Here is a 17,841-nt window from a genome sequence, read left to right as displayed (position 1 = left end):
ACAGTATGTTCAAATATAATGGAATATTTTTATCTAGGTAAGACCTGGTAGTTATCCCTCTATAAATTTTCACGTAAAAATTATGTTGTTACTTCTTTATCATTTTAATTCTTTATGTGTGTTGAATTTTCGTGCATCACTAAGACGTAAAACCCTGTTACTCAACCATCGTGAATCTCCAGCTGCAACAAATTTAATATTTGAATAGATATCAAAAGTCATTTATCATAAATCAATCCCATAGTGTCCAAATCATAATTAATTATAGGCATACAAGCTTATTAACATAGATGACGAAGGCACTTCAAAAATCCCCTAAAAAAACATTCAAATATTTTATTGTGTAAGAATTAAATTTAGGATCTTAAAAATTTCTGCAACTGATCATTTTTAACAAAATATTAATATATTCACAAGCAATCTAATACCTCAGAGAACTCATGATTTTTAGGCTTTGCAAAGGCCACAATAACTTAGTTAAATTCACTTGAAATAGTTTGACATGTTGGTTGAAGGTCGTAAATCACAAATAAATTATCCACATTCTAAGCACCTTATCTTACCTAACATTGCAACTTATTTTTTAATGCTTGCAAGATATCTAATTTTGAGATAATTAAGTACTGCATTAATGACAGACCACATCACATTGCAAAATAAATTCAATTTTTTCTCGATAAAGAGAAATTATTACGTGCGGTTACTGGGCTCCTTCAAGAGGCGAATCAAGACGCTCCACATCACCATTTTGCCGTGTATCGATGCTTTGTGCCGCTGTGTAATGGGTGACATGATGCATCCTTATTCACCTCCGAACGATCCGATGATCGCACATAATAATTTCTCCATCACCATTTTATTGTGTATTCCTTGTGTGTGCATCTTCTACGTGATAAAAGAGCGAAAAAAAATAGAATGCTCGAATCAATTTTATGATAAATTTAAAAATTTTTAATTAAAAAGATGAGCAGTAAATTTCAAAGCATACCACTTATGACTTAAAAAAAAAATATTTTCTTATTAATGGTCCAAATATATTTTTTTTTAATATACAATTTTCTCATTAGATTACATTTTGTAGAATCATATTATGATCACTTATTTGCCTATTGAGGAAAAAAAAGGGGAAAATAATATTTTTTAAAACTTGCGATGTGACCGTCGACGTCGACGCGCGCCATCACGCAACCTAAGATTAGCTGGCGCGATGATAGCTGAGTGTTGCCAGCTGGCGGGCACACCTCGCATGGAACGAGGCCAGCTGTCTACGGTGTGGCAAGGGAGTCTACTTTTACTAAATCAACCTTATGTTTTTGTATATTTACTTAACCAACACTATTTGAGCTTTTCCCCACAATGTTTGGGGGTATCTGACATCGTAATTATTAAGAAAGTTGAACCCATTTGTGCAAGCGTATCAGAGAACTGAAAAGTTGTCAAGCTATGTTAGCTTCTCCTAATTGTAGCGTCGTAGGGTTGAGAGATTTTTTTTTTTTTTTTTTTCTTTTTTATATTATCGTTAATTTTAAAAATATTACTTTTATTAATATTTAAATTTTAGAAATAACACTGATTTTAGTACTTATTAGTTATTATTCTCATAATAAATTTAGTAGAAGTATTATAGTATTTTCAAATAATTATTTTTCATTTCTCATTGAAAATAATATTTTTATACTCTTTAAATTTTTTTAGAAAAAAAATCATCAATTCTAATTTAAAATTTTTTTATTGATTCATTAATTAAATAATGAAGTATTACGATTGTTTATAGATTTTTTTTATTATGATAAGTTGTATAATTTATCCCATCAGAAATTAGAAATTTTAAATTGGAGCAAAAAAATAAATCATTAAATAAATAAGAAAAATTTAAATTTCACGTGCTTTAATTTTGTATCTTATCTAATTAATATTTAAAAGTTTATATTTATGATTTTAGAAATACTTTATTTTAGTCATAATTGACTATGGTTGCATTTATTTTAAGAAATTTTCTTATTAAATAACTTTAATAAATGTTTAAAAAAGATATTTAAAAGCTATTTTTCTTCGTACCCTCATAAGTCCATAACAGTAGATAGGGTGTAAAAGAATCCCAATTTTCACAAAGAATTCATCTTTAACATAACTATTTTTCATATATAAATCATTGAATATGTAAATAAGTCCAACTTTAATAAATTTTTAGCTAATTCTTTTAACACTCATAATATTATAGTAACACTTAAAAAATATTAATTTATTGGATAATAAATGATTAAACTTGTAATTAAAGTCCTCCATTGCTCATATTCAAAACTTATTTAAGTTTCATTGGAGACATCGTTCATACTGCTTTCTAATGCTTCGTTTGGGATGTCTTTTTTATTGCTTATTAAAGCAGCTTTCTAGTATAATTTTTATACTAAAAAGTTAATTATTTTAAAAAATAGTAAGAAAGTCATCCCAAACAACGTATAAAGCAAATTTTTAGTACAAAAATTTCAAATTCATGATATTTTGTACTAAAAACTTGTTTTAGAAATTAGTTAAAAAATTGTTACAAATGAAGCTTTACACTCATAATAATAGATTGTTATTTGAAATTTGATTATAAGTGAAAATAAGTATCATGTGGCAGCACATGCCTTCTTTCTCTTCATTTCCTACCTTATATTATATAAACCTATGATTATGTTAAAAAAGCCTTTTAAGCTAACTCTCCTAATTAGCATTTCTATTGTTTCACTATTCATTTATAATACCACCCTCTCAAGAGATTAATTATGGGCCCCATCTCTAAGACCTCTTATTTGAAATAAATTGAATGAATAAGAGTTTATATTTCATAAATATACCTAAAATTAGATTTTTTTTGGTGAGGATTTGTAAATAATCTTAAATTTTAAAAATAAAATAAAATTAATTGGAGATATGTTATTAGAATGTGTGAATCAAAGAAGAACTGAAATTGATTTGATATATCAAAAACTGATTTTATTTTTAACAAAAAAATAAAGATATAAATAATTAATAGCACTTTTAAATATTAAAATTAAGTTAACAAATAATAATAAGTGAAAGTAAAAAAAAAAAAAAATGGATTAAGATATCCCAATCAAACATTTGGTTTGGATGAGACTTAGAGCTTTGTTTGGTATAATTTTTTGTTGATTTCTAAAACCGCTTTCTAGTAAAAAAAAATTTTGAATTAAAAAATTTTATAATAAAAAGTCAATTTAGGAAGCAGTACAAAAGTTGTCCCAATCAAAGCTATACACTTCATTTGGGATAGTTTTCTTAATTTTTTTCTAAATTATATTTTACTTACAAAAATTTTTTTAATTAAAAATTTTTGTACTAAAAAATCGTTTTAGAAAACAGAAAGAGAGTTGTCCCAAACTAAACCTAAAATCTATAATATTAGCTTTGTGATTATTGTAATATATAATTATTTTCCCCATAACAAATTTACAATTAATTTTATAAAATAATATAGTAGTAAAGAACAAACCTCAAGTGATGATTTTTTATGACATTTACTAAAAAAATAAAAGAAGACTATGGTAGCACTAAAACATGAGAGAAGAAAAATAAATAGATTTTTAGTTACATAAAATATTTATGTTATTTTTTTATTTGTTGGATAATGTGGCATTATTTAAGTGATAAATTAATGATAATAAAAATAAAAAATATATATAAATATTAGGAGCTCCTTAGTCATTGCTATGAGCTATTTTTATCATGGCACGTGACATGCATATTTCATATAAAATATCTTTAACATTTTTATTTATGTCTTCAAAATTATTATAATTATTTATTACTTTCTTAGCATAAATAAATTAATAAACAAGATTAGTAACAATTTTCATAAAAATTATTAAAAAATTGCAAGACTGTAAGGGAAAATTAGTTTGTTTTTAGGGAGGAAATTATAATCAAAATTTGAGATAAAAAAGATGAAAGGAGTTGAGGAGAAATTAAGTGAGATTTTTTTTTTTTTTGAGATGTTTGTAATTTTTTATGAAGATGAATGTAAAATTATTATGTGAAAAATATTTTTTTAAAATATTATAAAGAGTATCATAAGTATATAATTTTTTCAAGTTGATAAAAAAATTTTATAGCTCTCCCATATTAATAAATCTAATTATAAAAAATACTTTCTAATTAGAATTTTTTCTAAAGCATAGAAAATTAATTGCCAAATCAAAATATTATTACAGTCCAAAAAAAACAAAATAATTCTTTCATTTGAGATAAATGTATTATTTTTATTTTATTTTTTACTATGCTTTTTAAATAAATGTAAAAAAAAACTTGAAAAGATGAAAAAACAAAATTTTTATGAACACAAAATGGGTGATTTACTAAAAAAGATACTCAAACGAACCTAAAGGAGAGACAAATCATGCTAATTGCAGGAAGCTATTACGCTTAAAAATGGCCACCTTCTTCCATACACAGCAACTAAGAGAGTAGAGAAAGAAGAGCGGAGAGGAAGGAGAAACCTTCAAGACTCCTCCTTTGCTTGGTTTCTCCTACTCTTCTCTCTCTACTCGTCTCTTCTTTCTCAGATCTATAGCAGAAATCCAAATTCACCATCTTTGATTCCTTGCTTCCTGCTCGCGATCCGCGAGATCATTGTCTCTCCATCTTACCTCTTTACCTCTTTGTCTTCCACCTGTTAATGCACTCTTCAGCTCTTCGTTTCCTTCTATAGGCAGCGCAGCAAAAGATCTCGATTTTTCTGAGTACCTTCAAGTTGTTTGTGGAAATGTCTCTGTTCGGAGAGACCCGAAAAGCTCCGGCGGGGTTAGATTCGATGGCGGAGAGATTGCGCTCTGCTCTAACCCTAGAAAGCAATAAATCCGATTGCAATGACTTCCACGCGCTTAATACCTCTTTATCCCCTCTCCGTACCCGGCCCAGTGCCAGTACAAGCTCGAGCTCCTCCGGATGTATAGCCAGCGGCATCGCTGGCCGGAGAACTCGCTCAGGCGAGCACATGGTCAGCGCGGAGACATCGAAGATCGGTTCGGGTGTTAGAAGCAGCAGGCCTGGGCACCGGAGATCCGGGTCTGAGCCGCTTATCTACGTTGGCGCTAGAGGAGAAAGCAGCCCGGTGAGCTCGCCAGCGACCAATGTGCTTCCCGCAGGTAACATCTGCCCGTCGGGGAAGATCGGGAGGTCCGGTATAATGAGCCGAAGCGCGGCGGCGAGGAGCGATGTGCTTGGGGAGGGGGCGAGGAATTATGGGCATGGGAGCATTATGCGCGGAGGAAGCGGTGGTTGTGGTACTTCCACGCCGGCCGGTGAGGCGGCGGCTGGGAGTGGTTTGGATCCCGTGATGAGGAGGGCGATGGTGAGTACGGATCCTGAGGAGGTGAGGAGGGCTGGGAATGAATTGTACAGAAGAGGGCGGTTTGAAGAGGCGCTGAGGCTTTATGATCGGGCGATAGTGATTTTCCCGGAGAGCGCTGCTTGCAGAAGCAATCGAGCGGCAGCTTTGATTGGGTTAGGAAGACTTGGCGAGGCTTTGAAGAGCTGTGACGAGGCTGTGAAGCTGGAGCCTTCTTTTGTGAGAGCGCACCACAGGTTGGCATCGCTTCATATCAGGTGAGTTTTGTGTTGCTGGGTTGAAATTCAGGAAAAAAAGGCCAGATTTTTCAGTTCTGTTGTTCTTGTAAAGATTGGAAGTTATTGGATTGATTGATTTGGTGCTTGATATGTAATGATATTTGAATGATAGAGAAATGGGCGTAACATGAATTGATGTGGATGAGCAGCTTCTAAGGCCGAGCTTCTATGTCTTAAAGTCTTTTGAAACTCCCTTGATTGATATATGTTGGCTTCTCCTTTTGCTCCAGTTGTGTAATTTTCAGTGATCTTAACAAAAACTGAAATGTTTATATGCTTTTGAATTCTTTTTCTTCATTTAGTTCACCTTTCTATGCCCATTTCACTGTTAAAATAATGATCATTGCTCATTTATCTCATCTGCATGAATTCTGAAACATATATGTCTGTAAATGTGATTTTTACTAGCCGTTGAAGTATATTTTTTTCTATATTCTAGATTTGGTCAGGTTGAGAGTGCCGGAAAACACCTGTTTTGGCCTGGTCTGCAGCCAGATCCTCTTGAGCTGCAAAAGTTGAAGGCAGTGGATATGCACGTGAGAAGATGCGCAGATGCTAGAAAAATTGGAGATTGGAAGATTGTATTAAGAGAAAGCAATGCTGCTATAGCAGCTGGAGCTGACTCTTCTTCTTTGGTAAGATTAAAAGCTTTCATAAATGGATTCTTTATAATATCTTGTCGTGTTTTGTACATTTAGTATATCAAATGGTTCTCTTACCGGTTCTGGAATTTCTAGCTTATGACAGCAAAAGCAGAAGCCAGCCTCTGGCTTCACGATCTTGAAGAGGCTGATTCAACTATTTCACAAGCATTAAAGCTTGAGATTTCTTCACCCCCCTCGTCTCAAGCTAAGTTATTTGGTATTCTTTCCAATTCCTATACCCACATGGTTAATGCACAAGTTGAAATGGCACTAGGAAGGTGAGTTTTATTTGAGGTATGTTTTCCACGTTTTATGAAGTTATGAGTGTTTTAAGAATGAGAGATTGGTGCTTTACAGATATGATAATGCAGTTGCTTCAGCTGAGAAAGCTAGGCAAATTGATCCTCAAAATTTTGAAATAACAATGACTTTGAACAAGGTGAGATCAGTTGCAAGAGCTCGTACCCGCGGGAATGAGCTCTTCAATGCTGGAAAGTTTGAAGAAGCCTGTTTTGCTTATGGGGAAGGGCTTAAGTATGATCCCTTCAATCCCACCCTATACTGCAATAGAGCGGCATGCTTGTCAAAGCTTGGGCAATGGGAGAAGTCCATCAAGGACTGCAATGAAGCCCTCAAGATTTATCCCCATCACACCAAGGCTCTTCTACGACGCGCAGCCTCCAACGGTAAGGTGAATCACGAACTAAATTTGTTTCCCATAATGGTTTGTATTTGGTCTGTGGGATGCTTGAATTGACACATTTTCAACTTTTCCTGTTTGGTAGCTTGAGCGCTGGGCTGAATCTGTGAAAGATTATGAGGTTTTGAGGATGGAGCTTCCAAGAGATAGTGAGGTTGCAGAATCTCTTTTCCATGCACAATTAGCATTGAAAACATCTTGTAGAAATGGTGTATCTAATATGACATTTGGCGGTGAAGTTGAGCTGATTACTGGACTAGAACAGTTCAAGAATGCCATATCTTTCCATGGTGAGATTAATATCTTGATTTAGAAAATTACGTATGAAAATCGTCCTTTCTCTGCTTGAAGATTTGATAAATGTTTACCAACAGCCTGATAAATTTATTTCCAATGCAATAAAATTTTTGTGCTGGTGTTATTTCAATGTCCATCAGCAACTTTTTTAACTTTTCTTGATTTATTTCCAATGCAAATTTTTTTTTCTACTAGTGTTGTAGTCATTGGCTGAAGCCGTTTTTTCGATACTTCATCATTGGTAGACAAAACTAACCAACTTTACCATTTATCTCTTAGAACGGTAAATGGTTGTAATTTTTTGCAAGTTAGGCTAGTTATTAACCAAAAGCTTATTTCATTGATTTTTAGTTATTAACTATTATTTTAAGTGATCTCATCTAGTAATTGCTTTCTCAGATGCTCATAAAACCTTAAAAAATGGGTCATTTTTTGTAAGATTTCAACTTAACCTTAATTCAACCTATTTTAAGAGTGAATTCATCTTTTACCTTTGAGGGTGATATTCAATAGCATTTTTTGGTTATTTTTTTTACTTGACTTTTAGAAATTTAGTAATCTTGTCCATTGTATTGGGTCAACACAGATTATATTGATTTTTGTGTTTGGTCAAATTGATTCAAGAGTTTAATTGCGTTGAGATTTTTAAGCTATTCAGGAAAGGAAATGGATTTGGTTGATTTTAGTCAAGTCGGGTCATTTTTTGTGAAATTCAAATCGAAATCTTCAACCCAAAATAAAACTCCTGCCAGAGAGAGCATATGTGATGCAACCTAAAAACAATCTTGGTTCTAGGAATGCAAATTACAAAATTCATTTTAAAATAATTTAAACAAACATCGATAGAATATAACAACACACCACTTCAAACTCACATTAAACATGACATAACTATTATTTACAACTTACAGTAAAACATGACACAATAACACTTTAACTTTCAATTAAAATAGGACACAACAATATCTTACAACTAATCAAAGTTTTGGAAAGAAAGATACAGGTGGAATGAGAACTGTGGAGATAAGAATAGATAGAAGTCTGTGACGAAATGTAAGAAGGATAGGGAGAAGAAGATAGCTCGCAAGCTAGAAAAAACCCGCAGGTTTTGAATGATAACATTCCAAAATTCTTCAAAGTCTCTCTTTTTTCAGAAAGGAAATTAGCCCAATTTTATAGGAGAAATAAGAGAGAATAGCATGTAATAAATCACATAAATGTGCCATCAAAACAGCCCACATTTAAAGCCTCTTGCATAGGAATCAACAAAGAGGAAACTAAACAGCCACAACAGGGAAAACGAGCAGCCAACAGCAGGACAACAACATGGTGAAAAACAACAGCATATGGAAAGCCAACAACACTTAGGGAAGACCAAACAACAAAATATATACGAGAAGACAACAGAGAAAATGAGCAGACATCAGGGAAACTGAGAGATAGCTGGAAAACCCGATGGGTCAGCAGGGAAAATGAAGGTTCAACAGACAAAGGTGACTTTACCGGAGAAAAAAAAAAGCTAGAAACACAAGTAGAAAATAAAAAACCTTAAAATGATAACTCTTGACTACATCAATATGATATAATGGCATAGCCTAACTCCATAGAAAGATTTTAGGATTTATAAGATCCACTGGTTGAAAGTTTCCTTCACATTGTCAAAATCAAAATATCGAGCTATGACTTATTTCACATTTGACATGATGTGATCAAAATTTTATTGGAATAATTCAATTTTCTAGTAATTAAGCCTGCTTTTTGTATCGTGACAATTATGTCCCTATATGCATTACCAAGCTTTCATTGTTCATGAAAGGACAACACGTTATATTTGATTGCTATTTTATTCAAGATGTTATACTTTACAGGAAGGCGGCCACAAATTTTTCCAATTCAAAACGAGTGATGCTTATGTTACCAAATCTCAAAGTCCTCATTTTGTGGTTTATGTGATAAGTTGAAGCCATAACAAATATATATGTTCAAGCTTGAGGGCTGAGATGTACTAGGGAAATTCTTGTATAGGAGAACATATATTTTGGAAAAAATATTGCTTTTTTTGGGACGGCTTTCTTACCGCTTCTTAAAGCTATTTTTTAGCACAAAAGTTTTAACTTGTAGAGGAATAAAATTGATCTCAGACTTGGAAACTGAATTTGTAAAGGCCTAGAAGAATAAAATCGATCTCATTGTTTCAAATACTGATTGAGTGGGTTTATTGATTTTATGCTGGCCAGTAGCTCATTATTATTTTTCCTTCTAATCTAGCATTTTCTTTCCAAATATTAAACTGGATCAAAGGCTCGATTAGTACCATGTAAAACCAGTTGAGCCTGCATGTTTTATTAATCCCTGACCAAAACTTGATTTCTTCAGGCGCTTTAGTCGTGCTCTTCATGGCTGCATTGGATCATCATTGCCTACGGATTTCTCCATTTCTTGACATACTGAGCAGAAGATTTCCATCAGTGAAGTTTCTCAAGGTAAGTTTCAGCACAAATTCTTAATTTTTAACCTGATTATATATAGAATATATACTCTCCATTCCACTTTTGAATATAATTTATACTTTACTGGAATTAAAGGTCGACATCAATAAGAGCCCAGCTGTTTGCAAATCAGAGAATGTGATTACTGTTCCTACTTTGAAAATATATAAGGATGGCGTTAAGATGAAATATTTGATTTGCCCAAACCAGCAGGTGTTGGAGGAATCAGTGAGACTTTACTGTCTGTAGCTAATTGAAGCTTCTGCTTCTTATGTCTATGGCTTTGATGTTCATTCTTCAATGTTTACAAATGAAATTACGAGCTCCAATTGCAGCCTGCCTTACAGATGAGAAAGAAACTGGTTATCATTTACCAAACCCTTTCTCCATTTTTCATTTACCTATTTCTGTTCTTTATTTCCATTTTTATACCTACCTCATTACCAAGGCTGTTTTTATTTTTTTTATTTATATACATTCCATTATAAATGTCCAAGCAATTTGGAATTATTAGCGTTAATGTGCGGTTTTTTTTTCGTTAGAGCAATGTTATGATGGTCAACTCATTGTTCAAAATGGTCAGATTTATGACACATTCTATATAAATTGAATCCGAATTTATTTGTGATGATAACTGATTTTACTGGAAAGCAATTTTTTAGGTGAGAAATAGAGAAATTTGATAGATCTGGATGAGAGAGAGAGAGGGGGCAAATTATTACGTCCGGTGACCGGATGTCTGGACACTCAATTCAGACGCGTAACGTCATCCAAATACACTAGACCCTCGTGTATTTGGGTGACATGGCGCGTCTGGATTGGTGTGCGGACGAATCCAGACACCAGACATAATAAATTTCCGAGAGAGAGAGATCAGACAGATCTTGTAAGTCAAAAGGCCCATGAAGTAACAAAAAGATCTCAAATATGCCTCCTCTCCACTCATTTATATAGCTTGGAGGGCTACAGAGAAGATTATATATATTAAAAAAACATACATATGAAATATTGGTAACGACTCGTTTAAGATTATACATGACACATGAAATCAGTTGGCAGGTTATTAAATAACTTTGTATCTTCAATATATCTATCGGTCTTAGAGTGAATCTACTAGGTGAGTTTTCACTAGTTAGCAAAGCCCTATATGAGATCCTGGATGGGTAACCATGCTTTATTCGGACAGGTTTAGCCCACCCATGCCTATCCATGGTGACTTTCGGGGTGACATACCCACATATACCCATTCACTTTCCATATTATTTGAATGCAGTTTGCCACAAATTAATGGCCTTGAGGCTTATATCCTTTTGCTCTTATTGCAAACTTTCAAGATGCATATCAAAATTTATTGTAATCGTAGCGTGGTTAAGTGTTGCACATTATGTAGTGAGGATTGCCATAATATAAGATATATGGTGATTAGCAATATAAATCGATTTATCCTTCGTTGTTGAATACCCATCCACAAGGCCATTGACCCACCCATACCCACCCATACCCATTGGTACATGGGTGGGTGTGGGTATGGATACCCAATGCAGAGCTCTGCCAGTTAGTGTATTTGGCGAGTCCTTTGGAAAAGGTTATGAAGGATTAGTTTTGTGCGAGCAAGTTCTTTAAACTTAAAGATGAGTCTCTAGAGATTCTAGTTTAGCCTTAGATGCAAAGGGAGAGTCCTTTAAGGTGATGATGATCGCAAGCTAAGATCTCTTTCGAGTCCTAAGGGTTTTAGTTATGTTAGTGGGAGCTTGATAGTGTTGTGATAGCGTCAATGGCGAATGGGCTTGGAAGGCTGATTTCTATTGACATGATTGTCCCTCTAGTGCTTAGAAGAATATGTATAGTTTCCTAATATACAACTCTAGGATGACTCTTCGATTAGGCTTCGCTTGGGGCGATTTTTTTATTGTTTCTTAAAATATAGTTTTAATACTAAATCAAAATTCTGTTTTAAAAAGCAATAAAAAAGTCGTTCCAAATGAAGCCTTAGTTTAATATTGTTTGCTTTTTATGTGTATTTTTAGAGTTTTGTTGCCTAAAACTATAAATTTATCGAACTCTAGATATTGGGGTTTGTTACTTGTTATATTATTGTAATAGAGGATATTAATTAGCTAAAATGACCCCTAATAGTATTGATGTCTGATTAAGGCTTCATTTGGGTCAGAATTTTGGGCCCGAATGAGCCCACGCAAGCAGTGGGACTTCATGGGTCATTGGTTAGTGAAAAATACTATCAATGACATAATTTTAATATTCTTGATGGCCTCTATTTTTTATGAGAAAAAGATTAATTTATTACAAGATTAAAAAAATATATATAATTAAACCTAAAATTTACCTCATCCACTCTCACGTGACAATATCTACAGTAATGTACCCTACAATAATAAATAGTATTGATCAATTCATCACCCAACAAGTCAAATAATTGAGATAATTTGTCTCATTTGAATATTTATGAATATTACATATATTTTATTTGATTAAAGAATTAAATTTTTTTAAAAACAAATTTATAAGATATAGGTTTCATTTGGTGTAACTTTTGAATGCTAATTTTTATCAATTTTTTTAAAAAATTGTATTAAAAATGGTAAGAAAATAATCTCAAATAAAAATTTAAAGTAAATAATATCTAATTATATTCTATACTAGATTAAAAAAAAATCATTATTTTCTAAAAATATGTTTTCTAAAATGAGTACTAAAAGAATTGATATTTCTTAGACTTTCAATTGCTTTATGGAAGAAGTTATCTTATGCTACAATATCATATTAAAAAAAATTTAATAGCAATCACTTTATTTATAATGGATACAAAACACATTTATTATTAAAAATATGTTACAAGTGTATGACAAGAATATTCATTGTACATGCCAATAATATCTATTTTAAAAAAATAAAAATATGATAATATAATTGCATAAATTAATTAAGCATAAAAGACATGTTTTCCATACTGGTCAAGTTTGGGTTTGAAGTTCCAACCCATTTCTAAAATCGGGTCGGGTCCACGTCCCTCGGGTCTGCGTCCGGTGTCCCTCACGGATGCTCAGGTCCGCGTCTAGACCATCCGGTGATGCGCTTGACTGCTTGAGTTTATAGTCTGTGACTTGGGTGATCCCCTTCCTGCCCTCTGCAACATGCTAGGGCTCAGTACCACACAGCCCTAATGATGAGCGAGCAATGAGCCCTACATGTGCTAGTCTCCGCATGCAAAATTGAGTTCGCGGGTCTTGTTGATTCAACCCAGTAAGCCACGTGGGTTTGGTCCGAGTTGGACTTTACCATTTGCAAAACTGGGTCATATTAGGGTCAATCCATTTGGATATGAACCCGACCTATTGACCCGTTCTGACACCCATTCTTATATATATAACAATAAATTTTATTATTATACAAAATAAATAAATAACTAACACATTTTAAACAAAATCAATTGTTAAGGAAATTTTAATTCTCTTCTAAAAATAAAAACACTCTTATTGACCTTTTAACTTTTCAATTCTTTCATTCTTCTCATCACTATTTCACTAAAATTATAACATATGTATTCGTACACATGTCCATCATTTATTATTATTATTATTATTATTCAAATTAACTTTTTTTTAAATCATTTATTTAATATGTCATGTCACTGATATTTTCAGGTAAGCCGTAGCTTGTGTGTTGGATACTGAATTATTTTTTTCAATTTTTAAGGATATGTGCATCATGTATGACATATTAAAATCAGAGAGCGATACTCTCACTCTCTGATTTTAGGCTACCCAACAGCGTCCAATTTGGAGCTCCACAACACTCCCTAGCATCGTCGAGGTTTGTAGCCCCACAACACTCTATTTTTCTATATTTTTCCACCAAATTATGCAGCGCCGAGGTGTTATACGAAAAAAAATTCAAGCAGGGTGAGGACCACCTACAGCTCTTAGCGAGCTCAACAACGAGCCCAAACACCTAAGAGAAAATTCATAAATCACCTTCTCCCCTAACCTTAACCCTAATCCCTTCTCCCCTATTTAGATAATACAAATAAAAGAATAATTATTAAACAACCACTCCCTGAATATTTTCACTCTTAAATCACCTTCCTCCTATTTGAATTTGCCATCAATGCGTGGGCCCACAAGGCGGGCCGATTGCTTCCTGCACCGCCTGGAATATACTAGGAGCTAGCCCTAGTATTGGGCCGGCTGGACCAATCTATCATAATCCCAATGCATTTATCCATTTTCAACAGTTATATCACTAATATAGCATATTTCTTCAAAATGATAAATTCAAGATTCTAAAAACATATCACACTTGAATAATACCTTATCTTATATTAATATTAATTAATGGTTATAAATATTACATAAATTAGGATTGCCTTTTATATGTCTTCGAACTTTCTTTAGTTAAACAAAATTATTTTTTCTAAACATTTTTTCATTTGTTAATTTTTTTTCTTCTAATTTCAACAAAGTTCTCATCGATTAAAACTATCATCAACAAAACCATACTCTAAGATGACTTATTTTGATTATTCTTTGTAAGCAATTTCATAAGTAATTCTTTGTAAGCAATTTCAATAATAACCAATACTCCCCCTTAAGATATATAGATGTAATGCGGATTGAACCATAGCTCAGCAATTGAAGAAATATTCTCACACAATCCACGTTCGGCTTACCTAAATACTAAAAAAAGAGTTATAGATATCAATCACACCCAACTTAAAATCAAAACTCTTTCGACCGTATGCAAAAAATTCACAAATTTATCAGGATCTAATCTCCCACCAAAATTGCGAAGATCAATCTTGATTCCGCCATCAAGTGTAGCAAGTGTGATTGATTTGAATTTTTATTCTTTATAGAAGGCGAGATACTTAAACTAGAAAGAAAAGCATGGTATGTAGGCCTATGGAGAGTTTTAGAAGTGATCAAGTGATAGTTGGCAATCAATTTAGCTGTTCTCCTAATAGGAGGGATACTTATGACAATGGAGATAGGGATCAAACATCAATGACTAATAGATATCAAATCTCACTCTTTGATAAACATTATACAATGATTGATTGAGAATGTTAAAATTCTAATAATGATAATGGAAAGCTTGATCATATCATTCTCCTAATAAGAAGAGAAATTAAGAAACCTAAAAGATAAGTATAGAACATTTGTGGTTTGAGGACATTGATATTGATTATGCCCTTAGTATCAGTAAGTCAAAAATCATGGTAAGCCAAAAATCATAAGTAACCTTCGCTTGAGAGAGTTTACAGCCTTAGCATGTATTTCTAATAGGTTTCACAAGCATAAAAAAGATAGATTCTTGCATTTTGTATTAAAAAAAAAAAAAGATATGATAGAGAATGAATTTAGACATTTGGGAGCACAGAGGTACAAAACACAAATAGGAAATAATGCAAATAAAATTGAATTTTTTAAGAGATTGTGTTATTTATTCTCTATTTTACAATTAGAAATAACATATATAATATTTTATTTTTATAGCATTTTATTTATTCTCTTTTTTACAATTAGAAATGTCACATGTAACATTTTTTTATAACATTTTCAATTAATCTATCAAGAAGAGTAAATGCACATCCATAAGATTTGTGCACTTACACCTTTTGATAAATGAATTGAAAATATATTATGGAAAAAATATGTTCATACATTTGATATTTTCTTAAACTAAATTTTAGAAATGAAAGCAACAAATGCGGTCAATTGGTGATTTTTTTTAATATACAGTACACTATTAGGATAGACCACTACACAGAATAAACTAAAACAACTTGTGCATGGTGATATTAAAAAAAATAGATTAAGTAATTTGGCGTAGGAATTTAAGGGCATCTCCAACCGAAAAACTCATTTTTCATTTCAAAATACAGCTAAATTTTAAAATGCAGTCATTCTTCTTTAATTGAACGCCATTTCTTCTCCTTTCAAGTGCTTCATGTGAAGCAAACCATCTTTGACGAGCTTTTCTTCTCTTTTGCGCACTTCTTCAGCAAATCCCACAGGAATTTTTTTTGGCATAGGTGAACTCCATTCGAACTCCATAGGTGAATTTGGCGTGCGATCTGGAGATGGTCTAATGTTGTGCCTCTACTCAACATGCATGTTGATGCATTGGCTTACCATAGAGAGAACCTGCGGCTCACTCCAACGCCACTACTAACGGCCTGATACGCTCCCTTATTCCATTTGCTACTTTTAGTTATATAGTACAGCATTACTTTTATCCAGCCAATCCCTGTTTACCTTTATTTTAGTATTCTCTTTTGAGTAGTCTTATATAGGGGAATTAAACTAAGAATGTGGCATGTTGAATTTTACTATCCTTTTGAAATAGAGAAAACCGAGCACTGGAGTTCAGTGTCTCGTTACTGTTCTATTGCTCGTTTGTTGTTTCTCATCTCCAGGTTGATTGTGCGATCGCTGGCATCACATGTCCTCCTTCCCAGATAGGGACTTCATTGACTTCCTCGACCTCCTTAATAGAAGCAGCATCATCTTCCTTCAAGACAATTAGGTAGTATTTTCTTAACTCGATCAAATTATCTCACGCATAGTTTTCGAAACCGCCGGAAAAGTAATCCTAACCGCCGGAAAAAATCGCCGGTAATTGTCATTTTCCTTGTAGTGACGCATGGCGGCCACATCTCCAAAAATGGAAACTTTATGAAGAAACCAAAAAGAAAGCTTTTAGAAGGCCATAAATTTAGCCGAGGCCCATCCTTTTGGCCAAGACGATCGAGAGGACAATCACAAAGCTCGTAATAATATCATAGAAAGAAGAAGTGCAGGTATTTTTCTATATTTTTCCACCAAATTATGCAGCGCCGAGGTGTTATACGAAAAAAAAAAAAAAATTCAAGCAGGGTGAGGACCACCTACAACCCTCAGCAAGCTCAACAAGTTGAATTGTGGTCCGAGTTAACAATACAATCCGAATGATCAACACAATCAATTTTAACACTTAACTAACAATCTTTGCAATGCGCTCATGAAATTTAGCCCAACTATTTGAGAATGATTTCATGAATACTTAGTGTTCATTCATGCTAGCTAAATGATCAAATCTATGTTAACAATGCCTATCTATTTAATTTAATTTTCCCCACATTCATCTTATCATTTTCATTTTTATCAGGCTGAATTTGATTATCTGTGACAATTTTAATATAAAAGTATGATATTTTTCATATCTGATTTTCTTTCTAATTTGCCTCGCATTCATTGTCATTTTCATCATTCTCAATTTAACTATCAACATATTTTTACTAGTAAATAAACATATCCACACATCATCATTACTAACCTAACAATAATGTTATTTTATTATATTTGCCTTTTAAATCACTTATCACTTGATAATATGATAGGAAACAAATGCAAAAATCGAAGAAATCTTGGATGAAATTTGGAATTTTAGCAAGGTTGGAGCAGGATTTTGAGATGAATTTCTAGGCAAAATATTAGAGAAATTGATAATTGATACAAACGAAGAAGAAAACAAACAAGCTACAATGGATCTTCAATTCGAGAGGAAGATCTGGCTCTCCCAATCCCTAGCCTGCGGCTCAAGCCCAAACACCTAAGAGAAAATTCATAAATCACCTTCTCCCCTAACCTTAACCCTAATCCCTTCTCCCCTATTTAGATAATACAAATAAAAGAATAATTATTAAACAACCCCTCCCTGAATATTTTCACTCTTAAATCACCTTCCTCCTATTTGAATTTGCCATCAATGCGTGGGCCCAAAAGGCTTGCCGATTGCTTCCTGCACCGCCTGGAATATACTAGGAGCTAGCCCTAGTGTTGGGCCGGCTGGACCAATCTATCATAATCCCAATGCATTTATCCATTTTCAACAGTTATATCACTAATATAGCATATTTCTTCAAAATGATAAATTCAATATACTAAAAACATATCACACTTGAATAATACCTTATCTTATATTAATATTAATTAATGGTTATAAATATTACATAAATTAGGATTGCCTTTTATATGTCTTCGAACTTTCTTTAGTTAAACAAAATTATTTTTTCTAAACATTT

General features: G+C 32.9%; 1 protein-coding gene across 2 annotated transcripts; it reads left to right on the top strand.

The window, feature by feature from the left end:
* The first annotated feature begins 4,371 nt into the window (after positions 1-4,371).
* Positions 4,372-10,362, top strand: LOC110091956 (TPR repeat-containing thioredoxin TTL1). 2 transcript variants are annotated; one of them, XM_028691721.1, is made up of 7 exons: positions 4,372-5,607; positions 6,068-6,263; positions 6,366-6,550; positions 6,630-6,963; positions 7,058-7,262; positions 9,646-9,752; positions 9,972-10,362. In XM_028691721.1, exons 1-7 carry the CDS (start codon positions 4,766-4,768, stop codon positions 10,005-10,007), a joined length of 1,905 nt encoding a protein of 634 aa, XP_028547554.1. In that variant the 5' UTR covers positions 4,372-4,765; the 3' UTR covers positions 10,008-10,362. The 2 variants fall into 2 exon arrangements, with proteins under 2 accessions (XP_028547554.1, XP_020671929.1); XM_020816270.2 differs by having other exon boundaries at positions 9,855-10,361.
* Positions 10,363-17,841: the final 7,479 nt, after the last annotated feature.

Source organism: Dendrobium catenatum, unplaced genomic scaffold, assembly GCF_001605985.2.
Source record: "Dendrobium catenatum unplaced genomic scaffold, ASM160598v2 fragScaff_scaffold_156, whole genome shotgun sequence".
In the NCBI taxonomy this organism is placed as follows: Eukaryota; Viridiplantae; Streptophyta; class Magnoliopsida; order Asparagales; family Orchidaceae; genus Dendrobium; species Dendrobium catenatum.
The sequence above is the reverse complement of the archived record's forward strand: the minus strand, read 5'-3'. Positions and strand labels throughout refer to the sequence as shown.

Coding starts and splice junctions, on each gene's coding strand:
- LOC110091956 (XM_020816270.2), top strand. CDS start 4,766: ATGTCTCTGTTCGGAGAGACCCGAAAAGCTCCGGCGGGGTTAGATTCG. Junction 5,608..6,067: donor TTGGCATCGCTTCATATCAG/GTGAGTTTTGTG, acceptor TCTATATTCTAG/ATTTGGTCAGGTTGAGAGTG. Junction 6,551..6,629: donor GTTGAAATGGCACTAGGAAG/GTGAGTTTTATT, acceptor GGTGCTTTACAG/ATATGATAATGCAGTTGCTT.